Below are 24,073 nucleotides of genomic sequence, written 5' to 3'. Positions count from 1 at the left end.
AAGTTTCTTTCTCTTACGCATTCCAGTGAACTCAGAGAAAGCTCAGGCTTTCCTGAAGTGTGTTTCAGACCTGGAGTTATCTGGGGTAATTGTGCCAGTTCCTTTTCAGGAACGGGGTCTGGGGTTTTATTAAAATCTGTTCATTGTTCCAAAGAAGGAGAATTCTTTCAGACCAGTTCTGAATCTAAAAATTTTGAATCGTTATGTAAGAATACCAACATTCAAGATGGTGACTATAAGGACTATTCTGCCTTTTGTTCAGCAAGGGCATTAAATGTCCACAATAGACTTACAGGATGCATATCTTCATATTCCGATTCATCCAGATCACCATCAGTTTCTGAGATTCTCTTTTCTAGGCAAGCATTACCAATTTGTTGCTCTTCCTTTTGGCCTAGCGACAGCTCCAAGGATATTTTCAAAGTTTCTCGGTGCCCTACTATTTGGACGATATCTTGGTACTTGCTCAGTCTTTACGTTCTGCAGAATCTCACACAAATCAACTAGTGTTGTTTCTTCAAAGACATGGTTGGAGGATCAATTTACCAAAAAGTTCTTTGATTCCTCAGACAAGGGTAACCTTTTTAGGTTTCCAAATAGATTCAGTATCCATGACTTTGTCTCTAACAGACAAGAGACGTCTGAAATTGGTTGCAGCTTGTCGGAACCTTCAGTTTCAATCATTCCCTTCAGTAGCTATGTGCATGGAGGTTCTAGATCTCATGACTGCAGCATCGGACGTGATCCCCTTTGCTCGTTTTCACATGAGATCTCTTCAGCTTTGTATACTGAGCCAATGGTGCAGGGATTATACAAATATATCACAATTAATATCCTTAAATCCCAATGTTCGACTATCTCTGACTTGGTGGTTAGATCACCATCGTTTAGTTTAAGGGGCCTCTTTTGTTTGTCCAACCTTGACTGTGATCACAACAGATGCGAGTCTTTCAGGTTGGGGAGCTGTCTGGGGATCTCTGACAGCGCAGGGGGTTTGGAAATCTCAAGAGGCGAGATTACCAATCAATATTTTGGAACTCCGTGTGATTCTCAGAGCTCTTCAGTTTTGGCCTCTACTGAAGAGAGAACAGTTTATTTGTTTTCAGACAGACAATGTCACAACCGTGGCGTATGTCAATCATCAGGGTGGGACTCACAGTCCTCAAGCTATGAAAGAAGTATCTTGGATACTTGCTTGGCGGAATCCAGCTCCTGTCTAATTTCTGCGGTCCATATCCCAGGTATAGACAATTGGTAAGCGAATTATCTCAGTCGTCAGACTTTACATCCGGGAGAGTGGTCTCTTCACCCAGATGTTTTTTCAGATTGTTCAGATGTGGGGGCTTCCAGAAATAGATCTGATGGCTTCTCATCTAAACAGGAAACTTCCCAGGTATCTCTCCAGGTCCAGGGATCCTCAGGCGGAAGCAGTGGATGCATTGACACTTCCTTGGAATTATCAACCTGCTTATATTTTTCCGCCTCTAGTTCTTCTTCCAAGAGTGATTTCCAATATCATAATGGAACGTTCGTTTGTACTACTGGTGGCTCCAGCATGGCCACACAGGTTTTGTTATGCGGATCTTGTTCGGATGTCCAGTTGCCAACCTTGGCCACTTCCGTTAAGGCCAGACCTATCTCAAAGCCCGTTTTTCCATCAGGATCTCAAATCATTAAATTTGAAGGTATGGAGATTGAACGCTTAGTGCTTAGTTGTCAGGCAGTATCTACAACTCAGTAATCCCTGCAAATAAAAGGGAATGTGAGTATTGGACCGCAACTGCAGCTTTAAATGAGGTGTTGGGAGGTGTAGAAATGATCCTGTAATGAATGAAGGATGGCAGCAGGGAGTACAGTCTCATAAATACACTTCTTATTAATATAAGGTTCAGGTAGTCAGCAGATGGGACATGTGAGCAGTCAAGTCTACCCAGTACTGTACCACTGTACTGTTATGGTAAATACAAAATTAGCAGATAAAAATGTAGTAACGTTACACAGAATCAGAATAGCATATGCACTTAAAGGTAGGAAACTTTTTGACCAAGAGTTACTAACCTATTGGTCTAATTCAGGTATGTGATTTGTATGAATGAGATGGCAATTATGAAAAAATGGTGCTACTGAATTAATTGGTGGTTCAGCGGAACTTACCGAGTGGAAGCAATGTTATGACACAGAATGAGAAAGTAACGTAAATCTGCAGGAGTTAGTAACTCTGCCTGTTTGTTTGTGCCGGTTGGAGAGGAGTGCTCCGGTCTCTAGATGCGTGAGTCTATGCGTGTGACGTCACCGCTAGTTCCGTGAGTGGGCGGAGGGTTAGTAGTTCAGGAGTGCTGTTTGGGTAATCACAGGAGTTCTGAGGTTACGAATGAGCTTGAGTGAGAAATAACCAAGCACTGCAAAGTAGGAGGTTTGTCACTTTATAGGGAATAAAGTGGGAGGTATTCCTGTCAGTAGTTGAAAGGCAGACTGAACAAAGGATAGATTAGAGAAGTAGGTAAATGCAGTGGATATGACAGGACCCCCTCCTCAAAGATCAACTCCGGTGATCGGGAGCCGGACGATCGGGGAACCGATCATGAAACTGACGGACGAGTTTTGGGGCCGACAGGTTGGCAGCCAGTTCCCAGGAGTCCTCAGAATCTGGATAGCCTTTCCAATGGATGAGATACTGCAGTTGTCCGTGAGAAACTCTGGAATCCAAAATCTTGTGTACTTCATATTGCAATGAAGTATCTGGGACTAAGGGAATGACAGGTTCCAAAGGAGAATGGTTCCGAAGTAGCCGATATGGTTTCAAAAGAGAAACGTGAAAAGTAGGATGAGATTTCATGGTCGGGGGTAGAGCGAGAGTGACAGCATTGGAATTGACCACTTTGACTACAGGGAATGGTCCAACATAGTTAGAGGACAATTTCTTGGATGGCACAGACAGATGAAGGTTACGGGTGGACAACCAGGCGTAGTCTCCTACAGCATAAGCAGGAGAGGATAGTCGTCTTTTATCGTAATGGTACTTGTAACGGGATTTAGCCAGATCGATGTTGCTTTTCACTAAGGAGAAAGTGTCTGAAATGGTGTTGAGCAGTTCGTTTACAACTGGACAAGAACTAGAGTTAGAGGTCTCCCATTCAAAGTTGGGATGATAACCGTAGTTAACATAAAAGGGAGTGTACATGGTCGATGAATGAACAGTATTGTTAAAGGCAAATTCCGCATAAGGAAGGAGTTGAGCCCAATCGTCCTGACGGGCTGAGATGAAGCATCTCAAGTACTGTTCCAACCATTGGTTGGTTCTCTCGGTCTGTCCATTGGTTTGAGGATGGAAAGAAGTGCTGAGGCGTCTATGGATGTTCAACATGTCACATAGTTGTTTCCAAAATTTGCTGGTGAACTGGGTTCCCCTATCTGAGGTGATGGACTGTGGAAGTCCGTGGAGCTTGAATACATGGTTGAACATTAATGAAACAGTTTCCAATGTGGTTGGTAGCTTATGAAAAGGAATGAAATGAGCCATTTTGCTGAATAAGTCAACGACCACAAGTATAGTGTTATATTTGTGTGATTCTGGGAGCTCGACAATGAAGTCAATAGCTATGTCAGTCCACGGACGTTCAGGGGTAGGTAGAGGAATGAGATAACCAACTGGAGAGGTTTTCCCAGTCTTGGTTGTTACACAAATCTTGCAGGTTTGAACATAATGTGCAGTGTCTGAGACTAGCGTAGGCCACCAAAAAAATCTTTGTACCAGGTCCTGGGTCTTATTGATTCCCAGATGTCCAGATAACCGAGAATCGTGTAGTGTATGGAGAACGGTTGATCTGAGAGAAGGTGGTACATAGACTCGTTCTTGGTAATAATACAACCCATCATCATGCTGGGTTAACTTATCCAGTGGTTTTAGAGGATCCGCAGACTGTTCAGTTGTAAAACGTGTTGTTTGTTCAGCTGTTAGGGCTAGAAACCTATCTGGGGGGACGAGTGAAGACTCCGTCAGGGATGTTAAAGGATCAACTAGTTGCCTGGAGAGGGCATCAGCCTTTTTGTTTTTATTTGCAGGTCTATAGGTGATAAGGTAGTTAAATCTTGAGAGGAATAAGTTCCAGCGAACTTGACGGGAACTAAGGGTGCGGTTAGCTTTCAGATACTCCAGATTCTTATGGTCAGTATAGATTAGAATCGGGAAACAAGTTCCTTCCAGGAGATGTCTCCATTGTTCCAAGGAGCTTTTGATGGCCAGTAGTTCCTTGTCACCAATGGGGTAGTTAACCTCTGCAGTATTAAGTAAGCGTGAATAATAGGCTACTGGATGCAGAGGATCGGAGGGAGAGGTCCTTTGGGAGAGAATTGCTCCCAGAGCATAGTTGGAGGCGTCCACTTCTAACACATATTGTAAACTAGGTTCGGGGAACCGAAGTATCGGAGCTGTGGTAAATGCATGCTTCAAGAAGTCAAAAACTTCTTGCAGTTCATTGTTCCAGTTTAAAGTACTAGTGGTCTTTGTGAGATTTGTTAGGGGTCTAGTCAATTCAGCGAAGTTCTTGATGAACTTTCTATAGAAGTTAGCGAAACCCATAAATCTCTGGATCTCTCTTTTAGTTTTAGGCACTGGCCAATCCTGAATTGCTGAGACCTTGTCGTTTTCCATTTGGATTCCGTTTGGGGTTATCCTGTAATCCAAAAATCTTATTTCCTGGGAATGGAAAGTACACTTCTCCAGTTTAACATATAGGGAGTTATCCCTTAATCTTGTCAAAACCAAGGTAACATGTTTGATGTGTTCTTGGAGGTTTGAGGAATAAATGAGGATGTCATCGAGATAGATAACCATGAAGATATACAAATAGTCTTTGAAGATATCGTTGATGAAGTACTGAAAAGTGGCGGGTGCGTTGCATAGCCCAAAAGGCATAACAGTGTATTCAAACAAGCCGTATCTGGTACGGAAAGCAGTTAGCCATTCATGACCTTCCTTGATGCGTACCAGATTATAGGCGCCTCCTAGATCTAATTTGGTGAAAATAGTGGCGCCCCGTAACCTGTCAATTAGCTGGGGAATGAGAGGCAAGGGGTAGCGGTTCTTAATTGTGCGCTTGTTCAGCTCTCTATAATCTATTATAGGTCGTAGACTTTGGTCTTTATTTTTGACAAAGAATATTCCTGCTCCGGCTGGAGAGGTAGAGGGGCGTATGAAACCCTTCTGTAGATTTTATTTTAGGTATGTCTTGAGATGTTCCAATTCTGGTTCAGATAACGGAAAAATGTGACCGTAAGGTATATCAACCCCTGGTAACAAATCAATGGGGCAGTCATAGACCCTATGTGGGGGCAGATTAGTTGATTCCTTTTTATCAAATACATCAGTGAATGAGGAGTAAGCATCCGGGAATGTAGGAGCAGTATCCAACAATAATTGCTCCTGATGTAGACAGGCATCTTTACAATAAGAGGAGTTAAAGATAACCTGGGAAGATGACCAGATTATTGTTGGATCGTGCTGTTGAAACCAAGTGATACCTAGAATAACAGGATATAAGGGGGAAGGAATTACATCGAATGTGACATATTCTTTATGTAATCCCTGGGTAGTAACCCTTAAAGGGATAGTATGGTACAAGATAGGACCTAATTTTCTTTCCCATCAACAAAACGCAGAACACTTGGAGTGCTTTTTGTGACAAGTGGTATTTTATTAACAACAGTGAACTGGTGATCAGTGTAGTTATGGCTGGCACCGGAGTCAAGGATTGCCTTGGAGTGGATTCGGTGGTGTTCCCACTGTAACAGAATAGGAAGGGAGCAATGGTTAGTTTGTATCTGGTTAGCTGATAGACAGTGGTCAGTGGTTAACTGCTTACCCTTCCTGCGTTGTAGCTGGAGGCAGTCTTTAACAGAGTGATCTATGCCGCCACAGTACATACAAAGATCTAGATTTTTCCTCCTCTGTTTTTCTTGGGGGGTTAGGGGTCCTCTGATGAATCCCAGTTCCATGGGGGTTTCAGCAGCTCTAGGTGTAGGTCTCTGTGAGTGGGTAGTGGGTGAAGGTGTTGCAGTTTTGATGTTTGTGTCAGTATGTGCTTTTTCTGAGCGTCTCTCTCTTATACGCCTGTCCAAAGTTATACTGATATCAATCAATTTATCCAAGGTGTCAGGGAGTGGCTGCCTGGCTAGCTCATCTTTGAGGGTTTCAGAGAGCCCCAAACGGAATTGATTCCGTAAGGAGAGATCATTCCACTGTGTGTCAGGGGACCATTTTTTGAACTCTGCGATGTAGTCCTCCACCGGTCTTTTGTGCTGGCGGAGGGATCTCATAGCAGTTTCAGCCAATAGCTGTTTGTAGGGGTCATCGTAAAGCTGGCCTATAGCCTTGAAAAATTGTTCTAGAGAGTACAGTATGGGATCGTTAGTCTCAAAAAATAAATTGGCCCATATACGGGGTTCTCCACGGAGGTAGGAGACAGTAGTGAGTACCTTAAGGTGCTCATTAACATAGGTTTTAGGTTTTAATTGGAAATACAAGTAACAGGAATTCCTAAATTCCCTGAATTCTGATCTGTGTCCACTGAATGGCTGAGGGGGATTGGGTTGTGGCTCATGTGAAGTGTGAGCTGATCTAATGGCTTCTAACTTGTCATTTATATATTGTTTTAGGGAGGTATTCTCAGCTTGTAAGGCAGTGAACCCCTTAGAGAGATTCTCTACTGTTTGAGTAAGGGCTTCTACATGTGCTACTAGGGCTGCTGGGTCCATAATCAAGGCTTGGTTATTACTGTCAGGCAGTATCTACAACTCAGTAATCCCTGCAAATAAAAGGGAATGTGAGTATTGGACCGCAACTGCAGCTTTAAATGAGGTGTTGGGAGGTGTAGAAATGATCCTGTAATGAATGAAGGATGGCAGCAGGGAGTACAGTCTCATAAATACACTTCTCATTAATATAAGGTTTAGGTAGTCAGCAGATGGGACATTTGAGCAGTCAGCTCTACCCAGTACTGTACCACTGTACCGTTATGGTAAATACAAAATTAGCAGATAAAAATGTAGTAACGTTACACAGAATCAGAATAGCATATGCACTTAAAGGTAGGAAACTTTCTGACCAAGAGTTACTAACCTATTGGTCTAATTCAGGTATGTGATTTGTATGAATGAGATGGCAATTATGAAAAAATGGTGCTACTGAATTAATTGGTGGTTCAGCTGAACTTACCGAGTGGAAGCAATGTTATGACACAGAATGAGAAAGTAACGTAAATCTGCAGGAGTTAGTAACTCTGTCTGTTTGTTTGTGCCGGTTGGAGAGGAGCGCTCCGGTCTCTAGATGCGTGAGTCTATGCGTGTGACGTCACCGCTAGTTCTGTGAGTGGGCGGAGGGTTAGTAGTTCAGGAGTGCTGTTTGGGTAATCACAGGAGTTCTGAGGTTACGAATGAGCTTGAGTGAGAAATAACCAAGCACTGCAAAGTAGGAGGTTTGTCACTTTATAGGGAATAAAGTGGGAGGTATTCCGGTCAGTAGTTGAAAGGCAGACTGAACAAAGGATAGATTAGAGAAGTAGGTAAATGCAGTGGATATGACATTAGTCATTGAGGTTTCTCTGACTCAGTGATTAATACTATGTTGCAGGCTCATTAATCTGTGCCTAGAAAGATTTATTATCGAGTTTGGAAGACCTACATTTCATGGTGCTCTTCTCATAAATTCTCTTGGCATTCTTTTAGAATTCCTAGAATTTTACAGTGTCTTCAGGATGGTTTCGATAAGGGTTTGTTCCTTGAAAGGACAAATCTCTGCTCTTTCTGTTCTGTTCAACAGAAAAATTGCTAATCTTCCTGATATTCATTGTTTTGTTCAGGCTTTGGTTCATATCAGGCCTGTCATTAAATCAATCTCTCCTCCTTGGAGTCTTAATTTGGTTTTGAAGGCTTTACAGGCTCCTCCGTTTGAGCCTATGCATTCTCTGGACATTAAATTACTTTCTTGGAAAGTATTGTTCCTTTTGGCCATCTCTTCTGCTAGAAGAGTTTCTGAATTATCTGCTCTTTCTTGTGAGTCTCCTTTTCTGATTTTTCATCAGGATAAGGGGGTTTTGCGGACATCGTTTAAATTTTTACCTAAAGTTGTGAACTCCAACAACATTAGTAGAGAAATTGTTGTCCCTTCTTTGTCTCCTAATCCGAAGAATTCTCTGGAGAGATCTTTACATTCTTTGGATGTGGTAAGAGCTTTGAAATATTATGTTGAAGCTACTAAAGATTTCAGGAAGACTTCTAGTCTATTTGTTATCTTTTCTGGTTCTAGGAAAGGTCAGAAGGCTTCTGCCATTTCTTTGGCATATTGTTTAAAGCTTTTGATTCATCATGCTTATTTGGAGTCGGGTAAATCCCCGCCTCAGAGGATTACAGCTCATTCTACTAGGTCAGTTTCCACTTCCTGGGCTTTTAAGAATGAAGCTTCTGTTGATCAGATTTGCAAAGCAGCAACTTGGTCTTCTTTGCATACTTTTACTAAATTCTACCATTTTGATGTTTTCTCTTCTTCAGAAGCAGTTTTTGGTAGAAAAGTACTTTATGAAGCTGTTTCAGATTGATTCTTCTGATTATAATTTCAGTTTTTTCATTATAAAGATTAAAACTTTTGATTTGGGTTGTGGATTAATTTTTCTGCGGAATCGGCTGTCTTTATTTTTATCCCTCCCTCTCTAGTGACTCTTGCGTGGAGTTCCACATCTTGGGTATTTGTTATCCCATACGTCACTAGCTCATGGACTCTTGCCAATTACATGAAAGAAAACATAATTTATGTAAAGATTTACCTGATAAATTCATTTCTTTCATATTGGCAAGAGTCCATGAGACCCACCCTTTTTATAGTGGTTATGATTTTTTTTTGTATAAAGCACAATTATTCCAATTCCTTGTTGATGCTTTTTGCTCCTTTCTTATCACCCCACTTTTTGGCTATACGTTAAACTGAATTGTGGGTGTGGTGGGGGTGTATTTATAGGCATTTTGAGGTTTGGGAAACTTTGCCCCTCCTGGTAGGATTGTATATCCCATACGTCACTAGCTCATGGACTCTTGCCAATATGAAAGAAATTAATTTATCAGGTAAATTCGTACATAAATTATGTTATTTCTGGTCCAGTCATGTGTGCAGCATTGTGTTTAGGAGCTGATGTTAAGGCCTGTGTCTCTGGCTGCCAATTTGTATTGTGTGGTGCAATCTGCCATCACTTGCTGTCTTCGTAGTTAGATGGTCGAGTTTGCTGTGCTCCTTCCTAGGCCGCAAGCATGTTAAGATGGTGGCCGGCCAGGATTTCTCAGTGGGGAGAAAGTCTTCTGCGGGATCGTTATCCCTCAATAGGGAGACTGCTGGAGTCACATTTGTGTCCGGACTATGAGCCTAATAGCTGGGGCTAATTATTAAGTCGTACCCTGTTCCTTTAAGGGTTGTGGTCCGATAGTTGTCACGGAGCTGTGTGTCTATGCGGCCATTTGCCTGCTTTGCCAAGCTCCGCCCAAACTTTTAATATTTTAGAAAACTATTTTTCAAAATGAGTAAAGGGACATGAAACCCAACTTTTTTTGTTCATGATTTAGATACAGCATGCAATTTTAAACAACTTTCTAATATCTATCTTTTATTATCAAATGTTCTCCATTTTCTTGGTATCTTTTGTTGTAAAGCAGGGATGTAAGATCAAGAGCATGCATGTGTCTGGAGCACTATATGGCAGCAGGTTTGCAAGAATGTTATACATTTGCAAGAGCACTAGACTGCAGCACTATTTCCTGCCATGTAGTGCTCCAGACACCTACCTAAGTATCTCTTCAACAAAGAATAACATGGGAACAAAACACATTTGGTAATAGAAGTTTCATAACCCTGAAGGCTTTACAGGCTCCTCCGTTGGAGCCTATGCATTCTCTGGACATTAAATTACTTTCTTGGAAGTATTGTTCCTTTTGGCCATCTCTTCTGCTAGAAGAGTTTCTGAATTATCTGCTCTTTCTTGTGAGTCTCCTTTTCTGATTTTTCATCAGGATAAGGCGGTTTTGCGGACTTCGTTTAAATTTTTACCTAAAGTTGTGAACTCCAACAACATTAGTAGAGAAATTGTTGTCCCTTCTTTGTCTCCTAATCCTCTTTGGATGTAGTAAGAGCTTTGAAATATTATGTTGAAGCTACTAAAGATTTCAGGAAGACTTCTAGTCTATTTGTTATCTTTTCTGGTTCTAGGAAAGGTCAGAAGGCTTCTGCCATTTCTTTGGCATCGTGGTTAAAGCTTTTGATTCATCATGCTTATTTGGAGTCGGGTAAATCCCCGCCTCAGAGGATTACAGCTCATTCTACTAGGTCAGTTTCCACTTCCTGGGCTTTTAAGAATGAAGCTTCTGTTGATCAGATTTGCAAAGCAGCAACTTGGTCTTCTTTGCATACTTTTACTAAATTCTACCATTTTGATGTTTTCTCTTCTTCAGAAGCAGTTTTTGGTAGAAAAGTACTTTTTGAAGCTGTTTCAGATTGATTCTTCTGCTTCTAATTTCAGTTTTTTTCATTATAAAGATTAAAACTTTTGATTTGGGTTGTGGATTAATTTTTCAGTGGAATTGGCTGTCTTTATTTTTATCCCTCCCTCTCTAGTGACTCTTGCGTGGAGTTCCACATCTTGGGTATTTGTTATCCCATACGTCACTAGCTCATGGACTCTTGCCAATTACATGAAAGAAAACATAATTTATGTAAGAATTTACCTGATAAATTAATTTCTTTCATATTGGCAAGAGTCCATGAGACCCACCCTTTTTATGGTGGTTATGATTTTTTTTGTATAAAGCACAATTATTCCAATTCCTTGTTGATGCTTTTTGCTCCTTTCTTATCACCCCACTTCTTGGCTATTCGTTAAACTGAATTGTGGGTGTGGTGGGGGTGTATTTATAGGCATTTTGAGGTTTGGGAAACTTTGCCCCTCCTGGTAGGATTGTATATACCATACGTCACTAGCTCATGGACTCTTGCCAATATGAAAAAAATTAATTTATCAGGTAAATTCGTACATAAATTATGTTATTTCTGGTCCAGCCATATGTGCAGCGTTGTGTTTAGGAGCTGATGTTAAGGCCTGTGTCTCTGGCTGCCAATTTGTATTGTGTGGTGCAATCTGCCATCACTTGCTGTCGCTGCTATGTCTTTGTAGTTAGATGGTCGAGTTTGCTGTGCTCCTTCCTAGGCCGCAAGCATGTTAAGATGGTGGCCGGCCAGGATTTCTCAGTGGGGAGAAAGTCTTCTGCGGGATCGTTGTCCCTTAATAGGAAGACTGCTGGAGTCACATCTGTGTCTGGACTATGAGCCTAATAGCTGGGGCTAATTATTAAGTCGTACCCTGTTCCTTTAAGGGTTGTGGTCCGATAGTTGTCACGGAGCTGTGTGTCTATGCGGCCATTTGCCTGCTTTGCCAAGCTCCGGCCAAACTTTTAATATTTTAGAAAACTATTTTTCAAAATGAGTAAAGGGACATGAAACCCAACTTTTTTTGTTCATGATTTAGATACAGCATGCAATTTTAAACAACTTTCTAATATCTATCTTTTATTATCAAATGTTCTCCATTTTCTTGGTATCTTTTGTTGTAAAGCAGGGACGTAAGATCAAGAGCATGCATGTGTCTGGAGCACTATACGGCAGCAGGTTTGCAAGAATGTTATACATTTGCAAGAGCACTAGACTGCAGCACTATTTCCTGCCATGTAGTGCTCCAGACACCTACCTAAGTATCTCTTCAACAAAGAATAACATGGGAACAAAACACATTTGGTAATAGAAGTTTCATAACCCTGAAGGCTTTACAGGCTCCTCCGTTTGAGCCTATGCATTCTCTGGACATTAAATTACTTTCTTGGAAAGTATTGTTCCTTTTGGCCATCTCTTCTGTTAGAAGAGTTTCTGAATTATGTGCTCTTTCTTGTGAGTCTCCTTTTCTGATTTTTCATCAGGATAAGGCGGTTTTGCGGACTTAGTTTAAATTTTTACCTAAAGTTGTGAACTCCAACAACATTAGTAGAGAAATTGTTGTCCCTTCTTTGTCTCCTAATCCGAAGAATTCTCTGGAGAGATCTTTACATTCTTTGGATGTGGTAAGAGCTTTAAAATATTATGTTGAAGCTACTAAAGATTTCAGGAAGACTTCTAGTCTATTTGTTATCTTTTCTGGTTCTAGGAAAGGTCAGAAGGCTTCTGCCATTTCTTTGGCATCGTGGTTAAAGCTTTTGATTCATCATGCTTATTTGGAGTCGGGTAAATCCCCGCCTCAGAGGATTACAGCTCATTCTACTAGGTCAGTTTCCACTTCCTGGGCTTTTAAGAATGAAGCTTCTGTTGATCAGATTTGCAAAGCAACAACTTGGTCTTCTTTGCATACTTTTACTAAATTCTACCATTTTGATGTTTTCTCTTCTTCAGAAGCAGTTTTTGGTAGAAAAGTACTTTTTGAAGCTGTTTCAGATTGATTCTTCTGCTTCTAATTTCAGTTTTTTTCATTATAAAGATTAAAACTTTTGATTTGGGTTGTGGATTAATTTTTCAGTGGAATTGGCTGTCTTTATTTTTATCCCTCCCTCTCTAGTGACTCTTGCGTGGAGTTCCACATCTTGGGTATTTGTTATCCCATACGTCACTAGCTCATGGACTCTTGCCAATTACATGAAAGAAAACATAATTTATGTAAGAATTTACCTGATAAATTAATTTCTTTCATATTGGCAAGAGTCCATGAGACCCACCCTTTTTATGGTGGTTATGATTTTTTTTTGTATAAAGCACAATTATTCCAATTCCTTGTTGATGCGTTTTGCTCCTTTCTTATCACCCCACTTCTTGGCTATTCGTTAAACTTAATTGTGGGTGTGGTGGGGGTGTATTTATAGGCATTTTGAGGTTTGGGAAACTTTGCCCCTCCTGGTAGGATTGTATATACCATACGTCACTAGCTCATGGACTCTTGCCAATATGAAAGAAATTAATTTATCAGGTAAATTCGTACATAAATTATGTTATTTCTGGTCCTGCCATATGTGCAGCGTTGTGTTTAGGAGCTGATGTTAAGGCCTGTGTCTCTGGCTGCCAATTTGTATTGTGTGGTGCAATCTGCCATCACTTGCCGTCGCTGCTATGTCTTCGTAGTTAGATCGTCGAGTTCGCCGTGCTCCTTCCTAGGCCGCAAGCATGTTAAGATGGTGGCCGGCCAGGATTTCTCAGTGGGGAGAGTCTTCTGCGGGATCGTTGTCCCTCAATCAGGAGACTGCTGGAGTCACATCTCTGTCCGGACTATGAGCCTAATAGCTGGGGCTAATTATTAAGTCGTACCTGTTCCTTAGAAGTTTCATAACCCTTTAATTCATTAAGAAAACCTGTTTTTTTCTGGTGAGATTTTCATCTGCAGGAAATGTAATTTCCATAAGAAGAAAGTGGCCACAACTTCTCTCATCTTCTAAAACATGATTTTAACAGTTCTCACACTGTAAACTGCTAAGTGACGAGTTAAATAAAAAATATTGGCAGGAGTTCTAAATGTCCCTGTACAGAATGAGACTCTTTGTCAAATATCTATTACTGTAAGAAGATTGTAGCATGAGGTTCTAGAAACTGTAAATCAAAGTGTTTCAAAACTGGATTTTTGGAACTTTTATTTCATGTAAAACCTGTGCAAATGATCTTGAATACACAAATTTTTATATAAATCTTGTTTAAGAATTTGAAACTACTGTAACTGAATAATGAAAATGCAAGTATGTCGTGGTCATGATTTCCGTGGTCTACCCATACTGAATTTGTGTAGTCGACATTTATAATCTGCATTACTGTGTGTTTGCCATGATTGGTGGCACCCAGTAAACACTGAATAGTTCTCAACATATTTTGTAATAAAAAAGTCACAAGGAAAAAATAGTTTGTACCTTTTATTCTTTGATTTGAAGGATTAGTTGTAGAAAAACAAGAGTATAATTGAAGCTAAGTAATCTTAATAATATTATAAAAAAACTAAAATAGGCATTTTTTTCAAATAGTTACAAGTACATTCTTGTTTATTACAGTACAAACAATGAATACTGAAGGTATAGCGTGTAGGCAAAAACATTGTTTCACTAAGTACGGAGAGAGATGGTACATACATTAGTGAATAGGTGCTGTACAATTACAGGGATTTGAGATGCTTATTACTGAACAGAGTTCTCTCCCCAAAGTGCATATAGCTTTAGAATACAGTACAAATCACGGAAGCCTTATAATAATACACAAACATGAACTGCTACAAACTCATGCAGTAAGTTATGGCATTCAATCAAAATAAAATACACTGTACAATAAATTAGAATTTCCCATTACACAAAAAGAAAGCACTTGAATATATATTCACACCCAGAACCAGAATTTGTCTCAAAATCTCTTCAATGTCCCTTAGCCTGAAAGTATGTGGAATTGATTTGACAGGTGTATGAATGTGTGACCAACGGTTTTTAGGGTTTTACGACACAATATAAAAAGGATACTTTAAAACAAGGATGTGATAAAAAAAAAATGAATGCATTTTGCAATCTCATATGCATATATCTACCCAGAATTTCTGGCTCCTGATTAAGTGAGAAATGTGACCTAAAAATATGTTGATGGTGGTTTGGTTTTATTAGTTCATTTTAAGTTTTGTGACCTTTGATTAACAGATTTTAAGGAATGCTTTCTTTTGCACTTATTGCTATATACAGTAACATGGACAGAAGCTTTTTTTTTAACAAACCAGCTGTATTTTTTTTCAGTTCTGAAAGCCATGCAAAAAATGCAGCTATTTCCTGAAAATAAACTGACTTATACAAATCTCTTAAGATTATTCATTTAGTAAAATAGCGATTTGAAACCCGAAGACGACAATTTATTAATGTGTATAGTATAAAAATAATATAAATATATATATAAATTGACAAACAGAACATTTTTATTAAGAAAGACAATTGTGCACTTAGCGCTAAGCAACTTGTGAACTACTTGCACATACTTTACCAACAATAAATAAAATGTTTCTTTTTAGATTCAAAAGTATTGAAACCAGTTGCACAATCTGCATTGTGTCTAACTGAAAATATATAAGATAATAGTGGAAAAATAAAGCAAAACTTTGTATTGAGGGCAATTACAAATTGATTTGGAAGTTCAAAGTTTACCAGGAGCATTGGGAGCCTTGAGGTATAAAACTGAACAGAAAAACAGAATTTATGTTTACCTGATAAATTTCTTTCTCCAACGGTGTGTCCGGTCCACGGCGTCATCCTTACTTGTGGGATATTCTCTTCCCCAACAGGAAATGGCAAAGAGCCCAGCAAAGCTGGTCACATGATCCCTCCTAGGCTCCGCCTACCCCAGTCATTCGACCGACGTTAAGGAGGAATATTTGCATAGGAGAAACCATATGGTACCGTGGTGACTGTAGTTAAAGAAAATAAATTATCAGACCTGATTAAAAAACCAGGGCGGGCCGTGGACCGGACACACCGTTGGAGAAAGAAATTTATCAGGTAAACATAAATTCTGTTTTCTCCAACATAGGTGTGTCCGGTCCACGGCGTCATCCTTACTTGTGGGAACCAATACCAAAGCTTTAGGACACGGATGAAGGGAGGGAGCAAATCAGGTCACCTAAATGGAAGGCACCACGGCTTGCAAAACCTTTCTCCCAAAAATAGCCTCAGAAGAAGCAAAAGTATCAAACTTGTAAAATTTGGTAAAAGTGTGCAGTGAAGACCAAGTCGCTGCCCTACATATCTGATCAACAGAAGCCTCGTTCTTGAAGGCCCATGTGGAAGCCACAGCCCTAGTGGAATGAGCTGTGATTCTTTCGGGAGGCTGCCGTCCGGCAGTCTCGTAAGCCAATCTGATGATGCTTTTAATCCAAAAAGAGAGAGAGGTAGAAGTTGCTTTTTGACCTCTCCTTTTACCTGAATAAACAACAAACAAGGAAGATGTTTGTCTAAAATCCTTTGTAGCATCTAAATAGAATTTTAGAGCGCGAACAACATCCAAATTGTGCAACAAACGTTCCTTCTTTGAAACTGGTTTTGGACACAGAGAAGGTACGATAATCTCCTGGTTAATGTTTTTGTTAGAAACAACTTTTGGAAGAAAACCAGGTTTAGTACGTAAAACCACCTTATCTGCATGGAACACCAGATAAGGAGGAGAACACTGCAGAGCAGATAATTCTGAGACTCTTCTAGCAGAAGAAATCGCAACTAAAAACAAAACTTTCCAAGATAATAACTTAATATCAACGGAATGTAAGGGTTCAAACGGAACCCCCTGAAGAACTGAAAGAACTAAATTGAGACTCCAAGGAGGAGTCAAAGGTTTGTAAACAGGCTTGATTCTAACCAGAGCCTGAACAAAGGCTTGAACATCTGGCACAGCTGCCAGCTTTTTGTGAAGTAATACCGACAAGGCAGAAATCTGTCCCTTCAGGGAACTAGCAGATAATCCTTTTTCCAATCCTTCTTGAAGGAAGGATAGAATCCTAGGAATCTTAACCTTGTCCCAAGGGAATCCTTTAGATTCACACCAACAGATATATTTTTTCCAAATTTTGTGGTAAATCTTTCAAGTTACAGGCTTTCTGGCCTGAACAAGAGTATCGATAACAGAATCTGAGAATCCTCGCTTCGATAAAATCAAGCGTTCAATCTCCAAGCAGTCAGCTGGAGTGAAACCAGATTCGGATGTTCGAACGGACCTTGAACAAGAAGGTCTCGTCTCAAAGGTAGCTTCCAAGGTGGAGCCGATGACATATTCACCAGATCTGCATACCAAGTCCTGCGTGGCCACGCAGGAGCTATCAAGATCACCGACGCCCTCTCCTGATTGATCCTGGCTACCAGCCTGGGGATGAGAGGAAATGGCGGGAACACATAAGCTAGTTTGAAGGTCCAAGGTGCTACTAGTGCATCCACTAGAGCCGCCTTGGGATCCCTGGATCTGGCCCCGTAGCAAGGAACTGTGAAGTTCTGACGAGAGGCCATCAGATCCATGTCTGGAATGCCCCACAGGTGAGTGACTTGGGCAAAGATTTCCGGATGGAGTTCCCACTCCCCCGGATGCAATGTCTGACGACTCAGAAAATCCGCTTCCCAATTTTCCACTCCTGGGATGTGGATAGCAGACAGGTGGCAGGAGTGAGACTCCGCCCATAGAATGATTTTGGTCACTTCTTCCATCGCTAGGGAACTCCTTGTTCCCCCCTGATGGTTGATGTACGCAACAGTTGTCATGTTGTCTGATTGAAACCGTATGAACTTGGTCCTCGCTAGCCGAGGCCAGGCCTTGAGAGCATTGAATATCGCTCTCAGTTCCAGAATATTTATCGGTAGAAGAGATTCTTCCCGAGACCAAAGACCCTGAGCTTTCAGGGATCCCCAGACCGCGCCCCAGCCCATCAGACTGGCGTCGGTCGTGACAATGACCCACTCTGGTCTGCGGAACGTCATCCCTTGAGACAGATTGTCCAGGGACAGCCACCAACGGAGTGAGTCTCTGGTCCTCTGATTTACTTGTATCTTCGGAGAGAAGTCTGTATAGTCCCCATTCCACTGACTGAGCATGCACAGTTGTAATGGTCTTAGATGAATGCGCGCAAAAGGAACTATGTCCATCGCCGCTACCATCAACCCGATCACTTCCATGCACTGAGCTATGGAAGGAAGAGGAACGGAATGAAGTATCCGACAAGAGTCTAGAAGTTTTGTTTTTCTGGCCTCTGTTAGAAAGATCCTCATTTCTAAAGAGTCTATAATTGTTCCCAAGAAGGGAACCCTTGTTGACGGGGATAGAGAACTCTTTTCCACGTTCACTTTCCAGCCGTGAGATCTGAGAAAGGCCAGGACAATGTCCGTGTGAGCCTTTGCTTGAGGAAGGGACGACGCTTGAATCAGAATGTCGTCCAGGTAAGGTACTACTGCAATGCCCCTTGGTCTTAGCACCGCTAGAAGGGAGCCTAGTACCTTTGTGAAAATCCTTGGAGCAGTGGCTAATCCGAAAGGAAGCGCCACGAACTGGTAATGCTTGTCCAGGAATGCAAACCTTAGGAACCGATGATGTTCCTTGTGGATAGGAATATGTAGATACGCATCCTTTAAATCCACCGTGGTCATGAATTGACCCTCCTGGATGGAAGGAAGAATAGTTCGAATGGTTTCCATCTTGAAAGATGGAACCTTGAGAAACTTATTTAAGATCTTGAGATCTAAGATTGGTCTGAACGTTCCCTCTTTTTTGGGAACTATGAACAGATTGGAGTAGAACCCCATCCCTTGTTCTCTTAGTGGAACAGGATGAATCACTCCCATTTTTAACAGGTCTTCTACACAATGTAAGAACGCCTGTCTTTTTATGTGGTCTGAAGACAACTGAGACCTGTGGAACCTCCCCCTTGGGGGAAGTCCCTTGAATTCCAGAAGATAACCCTGGGAGACTATTTCTAGCGCCCAAGGATCCAGAACATCTCTTGCCCAAGCCTGAGCGAAGAGAGAGAGTCTGCCCCCCACCAGATCCGGTCCCGGATCGGGGGCCAATATTTCATGCTGTCTTGGTAGCAGTGGCAGGCTTCTTGGCCTGCTTTCCCTTGTTCCAGCCTTGCATTGGTCTCCAAGCTGGCTTGGCTTGAGAAGTATTACCCTCTTGCTTAGAGGACGTAGCACTTTGGGCTGGTCCGTTTTTACGAAAGGGACGAAAATTGGGTCTATTTTTCGCCTTGAAAGGCCGATCCTGAGGAAGGGCGTGGCCCTTACCCCCAGTGATATCCGAGATAATCTCTTTCAAGTCAGGGCCAAACAGCGTTTTCCCCTTGAAAGGAATGTTTAGTAGCTTGTTCTTGGAAGATGCGTCAGCCGACCAAGATTTCAACCAAAGCGCTCTGCGCGCCACAATAGCAAACCCAGAATTCTTAGCCGCTAACCTAGCCAATTGCAAAGTGGCGTCTAGGGTGAAAGAATTAGCCAATTTGAGAGCATTGATTCTGTCCATAATCTCCTCATAAGGAGGAGAATCACTATCGAGCGCCTTTATCAGTTCATCAAACCAGAAACATGCGGCTGTAGTGACAGGGACAATGCATGAAATTGGTTGTAGAAGGTAACCCTGCTGAACAAACATCTTTTTAAGCAAACCTTCTAATTTTTTATCCATAGGATCTTTAAAAGCACAACTATCCTCTATGGGTATAGTGGTGCGTTTGTTTAAAGTAGAAACCGCTCCCTCGACCTTGGGGACTGTCTGCCATAAGTCCTTTCTGGGGTCGACCATAGGAAACAATTTTTTAAATATGGGGGGAGGGACGAAAGGAATACCGGGCCTTTCCCATTCTTTATTAACAATGTCCGCCACCCGCTTGGGTATAGGAAAAGCTTCTGGGAGCTCCGGCACCTCTAGGAACTTGTCCATTTTACATAGTTTCTCTGGGATGACCAACTTTTCACAATCATCCAGAGTGGATAATACCTCCTTAAGCAGAATGCGGAGATGTTCCAACTTAAATTTAAATGCAATTACATCAGGTTCAGCCTGTTGAGAAATGTTCCCTGAATCAGTAATTTCTCCCTCAGACAAAACCTCCCTGGCCCCCTCAGATTGGGTTAGGGGCCCTTCAGAGATATTAATATCAGCGTCGTCATGCTCTTCAGTAACTAAAACAGAGCAGCCACGCTTACGCTGACAAGGGTTCATTTTGGCTAAAATGTTTTTGACAGAATTATCCATTACAGCCGTTAATTGTTGCATAGTAAGCAGTATTGGCGCGCTAGATGTACTAGGGGCCTCCTGAGTGGGCAAGACTCGTGTAGACGAAGGAGGGAATGATGCAGTACCATGCTTACTCCCCTCACTTGAGGAATCATCTTGGGCATCATTGTCATTATCACATAAATCACATTTATTTAAATGAACAGGAATTCTGGCTTCCCCACATTCAGAACACAGTCTATCTGGTAGTTCAGACATGTTAAACAGGCATAAACTTGATAATAAAGTACAAAAAACGTTTTAAAATAAAACCGTTACTGTCACTTTAAATTTTAAACTGAACACACTTTATTACTGCAATTGCGAAAAAACATGAAGGAATTGTACAAAATTCACCAAATTTTCACCACAGTGTCTTAAAGCCTTAAAAGTATTGCACACCAAATTTGGAAGCTTTAACCCTTAAAATAACGGAACCGGAGCCGTTTTAACACTTTAACCCCTTTACAGTCCCTGGTATCTGCTTTGCTGAGACCCAACCAAGCCCAAAGGGGAATACGATACCAAATGACGCCTTCAGAAAGTCTTTTCTAAGTATCAGAGCTCCTCTCACATGCGACTGCATGCCATGCCTCTCAAAAACAAGTGCGCCACACCGGCGCGAAAATGAGACTCTGCTTATGCTTTGGGAAAGCCCCAGAGAAATAAGGTGTCTAATACAGTGCCTGCCGATATTATAATATCCATAAACCCAGATAAAATGATTCCTCAAAGCTAAATATGTTTTAAAACTGAATCGATTTAGCCCAGAAAAGTCTACAATCTTAATAAGCCCTTGTGAAGCCCTTATTTACCATCGTAATAAACATGGCTTACCGGATCCCATAGGGAAAAATGACAGCTTCCAGCATTACATCGTCTTGTTAGAATGTGTCATACCTCAAGCAGCAAGAGACTGCACACTGTTCCCCCAACTGAAGTTAATTGCTCTCAACAGTCCTGTGTGGAACAGCCATGGATTTTAGTTACGGTGCTAAAATCATTTTCCTCATACAAACAGAAATCTTCATCTCTTTTCTGTTTCTGAGTAAATAGTACATACCAGCACTATTTTAAAATAACAAACTCTTGATTGAATAATAAAAACTACAGTTAAACACTAAAAAACTCTAAGCCATCTCCGTGGAGATGTTGCCTGTACAACGGCAAAGAGAATGACTGGGGTAGGCGGAGCCTAGGAGGGATCATGTGACCAGCTTTGCTGGGCTCTTTGCCATTTCCTGTTGGGGAAGAGAATATCCCACAAGTAAGGATGACGCCGTGGACCGGACACACCTATGTTGGAGAAATCCTTGTTCCCATTAGTGAATGGCAAAGGATGAGGAGGCTCTCCGCAGTTACCAACAAAAATGTGACAAGAAGGGGGTGAGGCTAATTCCCTTTGGTTTCAAATTCCAAAAAAATTTGCCTTAAAAATGTTTATTTCATGCCAAACAACAGATTTATATACATTTAAATCTATATCTTCACCCTCAAAGTAGAGTTATATTAGTACTGGTGGATAGATGGCCTATGACCCCGGTAGAAGATAAAAATGCCTCTGAAGGGTTGGGAAACTCTATCCCTATCACACGTATACCCCTTCCTGCTTTAGTCAGTTCATACCTATTTGGAGAGAGTGGAGAACGGGGCTTGACCACAACCCTTAAAGGGACATGAAACCCATGTCCCTATGTATGCTCAGAAGCTGCTGATTGGTGTCTGCACATATACAGTATGCCTCGTGTCATTGGCTTTCAGCTAGCTACCAGTAGTGCATTGCTGCTCCTTCAACAAACAATACCAAAAGATTGAAGCAAATTAGATAATAGAAGAAAATTGGAAAGTTCTTTAAAATTGATGATCTGAATCATGAAAGAAAAGTTTTGGGTTTCATGTCCCTTTAAGCACAAATCAAAAATGTGTGCCAAGCTTGAACAGTCTTAATGTTTCCTCTTTCAGTGTGAAAAACAAAATGTACTGGTAGAAAATCTCTGTGTAGGTAACAGAACAATGGTCTAAAAGACTTTTCCACCAACTGCTTCATGCTTTAGTGCAAACACATTCAACTGGTCGATATAGTGAAAAAGTATGCAAGGAAAACCACAATATATACATTTAACGCTGGCTTCTAAAAGCTGATATTAAGCCAAGTAATACGCTTAGAAATAAAGTTTTCTGGCCCTCATCTGCCTATAAATTGGAGGGAAAAAGTCTTTCCAGTTTTCTTAGTAGCTTCTTGAAACTGTACTTAGAAGGGTCATATGCAGGAAGGGATATATACATACACTGTCATGCTTACCAAGGTGATGCCCATATTAATGAACTAATATTAAAACAGAACACCAAAGAAACTGATAATAGCTGCAAATAGTGGCAGAAGAGCTAACACAGTATTAAAGATTAATATCACAAGAATGGTTTATTTATATAAAGATATAAGTGTGAGTGCTAGAGAGAGAATGTGTTTTAGAGAGTGGTTTCTGTTATTTTTAAGAAATGTTAATAAAGCTTTGGTTTCTGTAATACTGGGAATGTGGATAGTTGCCTCTGGTTTAATGCTGATAGTATAGCAGTGGATTAAAGCATCACAAACAAAGGACTCCACAGTCTATGTCTGAATGCTTGTGTTGGTGCCCTGTATGACTATCGCATTGAGCACATCCCTACAAGACCGAAACTGATGGTAAACTTTCCCCTTTGTATAAACAAATCCGGCCAGAGTGCGGGGTATTTAAATTTCAGCGCTACATTGAAAAGTTAAAGCACAACTTCGTTACAACTGATGAATAAAACTGTATCTACTATATTTCTAACATTCTGGATCTGTTTATAAATAAGAAAGTTTACCATCACTTGAAAGTAGATTAAAAAGCAAACCAAAAAGAGTGATTTTAATCAGAATAAACTAATTTAACTCCAATACAGTACATTGGTAATTCTGTTTAACAACAAGTGTGTGCATTTTGTAAGGGATACAATATCAGTGCTAAGATTTCCCATTTACCCATTATTTAAAAATGTGGAAACAAAAATGATTTACCTATTATAAAGCAGAAAATGTTAAAAAAAGGAACTACATACACACAAATATATATATATATATATATATATATATATATATATATATATATATATATATATATATCCATGAATGTCAATACCTTCCAAATCCCTGAAGACTTTTGGTTAAGAACAGTAACCAAACAGTAACCAAATAAAAACTCATACCAAACAATTGGTTTTCTGTGTATTACACACAATATCAATGCATACGTCCAAATGTATCATTGCAGTGTGCACAACTAGTAAATTAAGTTAGGCCAGAGACACTTAGAAGCAAAGTGTAAGCTAACAATGTTTAAGTGGTCAAATTATGTGAGGAATTTCCATATTCGGTAGTTGCCGAAGGCTTTAAGGTTGTTAGTTTTTTAGGGCGATTTTGAGGACTTCTCCGGAGATTAACATCCATCTGCATAAATAAAATAAAAAAATGTTGTTATCCTGGTACCCCATAGTATATAATCATGGAAAACAGAATGCACATTTAAAAGATAATGTAATGCTGACACATCATGTGATATCATATTAAAACAACATTTATACTTTAGTGATAAATCAGTTGTATTTATATTTAATGTTATATAATATGGTCTGTCCACTGATGGGTTTATTGTCTTAAAATAAGTTTATGATTCCCAGAAGTCTTCAGGACAACTGTTCTTCCACTGTACACGTCCTAGTACTGTTAGGTTCAGTTCATGCATTGTTATGTTGGATCAATATGGAGAAGCAACTTATTTGAAGCTTAATATAAATCATGTGTTCTAGTGATATAACATCAATCTTTTTTGGTTGGCTTCTTACCTAGGTCTGATGAAGCACTGTCTGTAAAATGAAGATAATTAATACAGGGAACACCCAGTGTCTGTCTTACAAAATTGATCAATAGAAGCATTATTATTCCTGGCCCATGATGAAACCATGGTTCAGTTAGACCCCTTAAATATAAGGTGTGTGCACGTGGAGGGGTCTCACTCATCTTATACACAATCAGGATAGTTGACATAATTCCAATGGCCAAAGCAGCATAGGTTGCTTTTTAACCATTTCTGAAACTGGAAGAGGGGACACTAAATCTGATTTCCTGATATCTTTAGTTGATTTAGATAACATTTGAGGGCCCTCACTAAACCAAGCCTATTCAAGCCTGATTGAATCTGAGAATGAAATCACATTCATAAAAAACAAAACCAC

General features: G+C 40.5%; 1 protein-coding gene across 2 annotated transcripts in view; it reads right to left on the bottom strand.

Annotated features, from left to right (window-relative positions):
• Window positions 1-21,240: 21,240 nt before the first annotated feature.
• MTX3 (metaxin 3) overlaps window positions 21,241-24,073 on the bottom strand; it is a 190,628-nt gene continuing 187,795 nt past the window's right edge. For both annotated transcript variants that reach the window (XM_053701359.1, XM_053701358.1), the window contains one exon: window positions 21,241-23,288. In XM_053701359.1, the coding sequence (XP_053557334.1) occupies window positions 23,178-23,288 (111 nt within the window). In that variant the 3' untranslated portion in view covers window positions 21,241-23,177. The remainder of the gene's footprint in view (window positions 23,289-24,073) is intronic.

Source organism: Bombina bombina, chromosome 2, assembly GCF_027579735.1.
Source record: "Bombina bombina isolate aBomBom1 chromosome 2, aBomBom1.pri, whole genome shotgun sequence".
Classification (NCBI taxonomy): Eukaryota; Metazoa; Chordata; class Amphibia; order Anura; family Bombinatoridae; genus Bombina; species Bombina bombina.
This window is presented reverse-complemented; position numbering and strand designations above follow the sequence as displayed.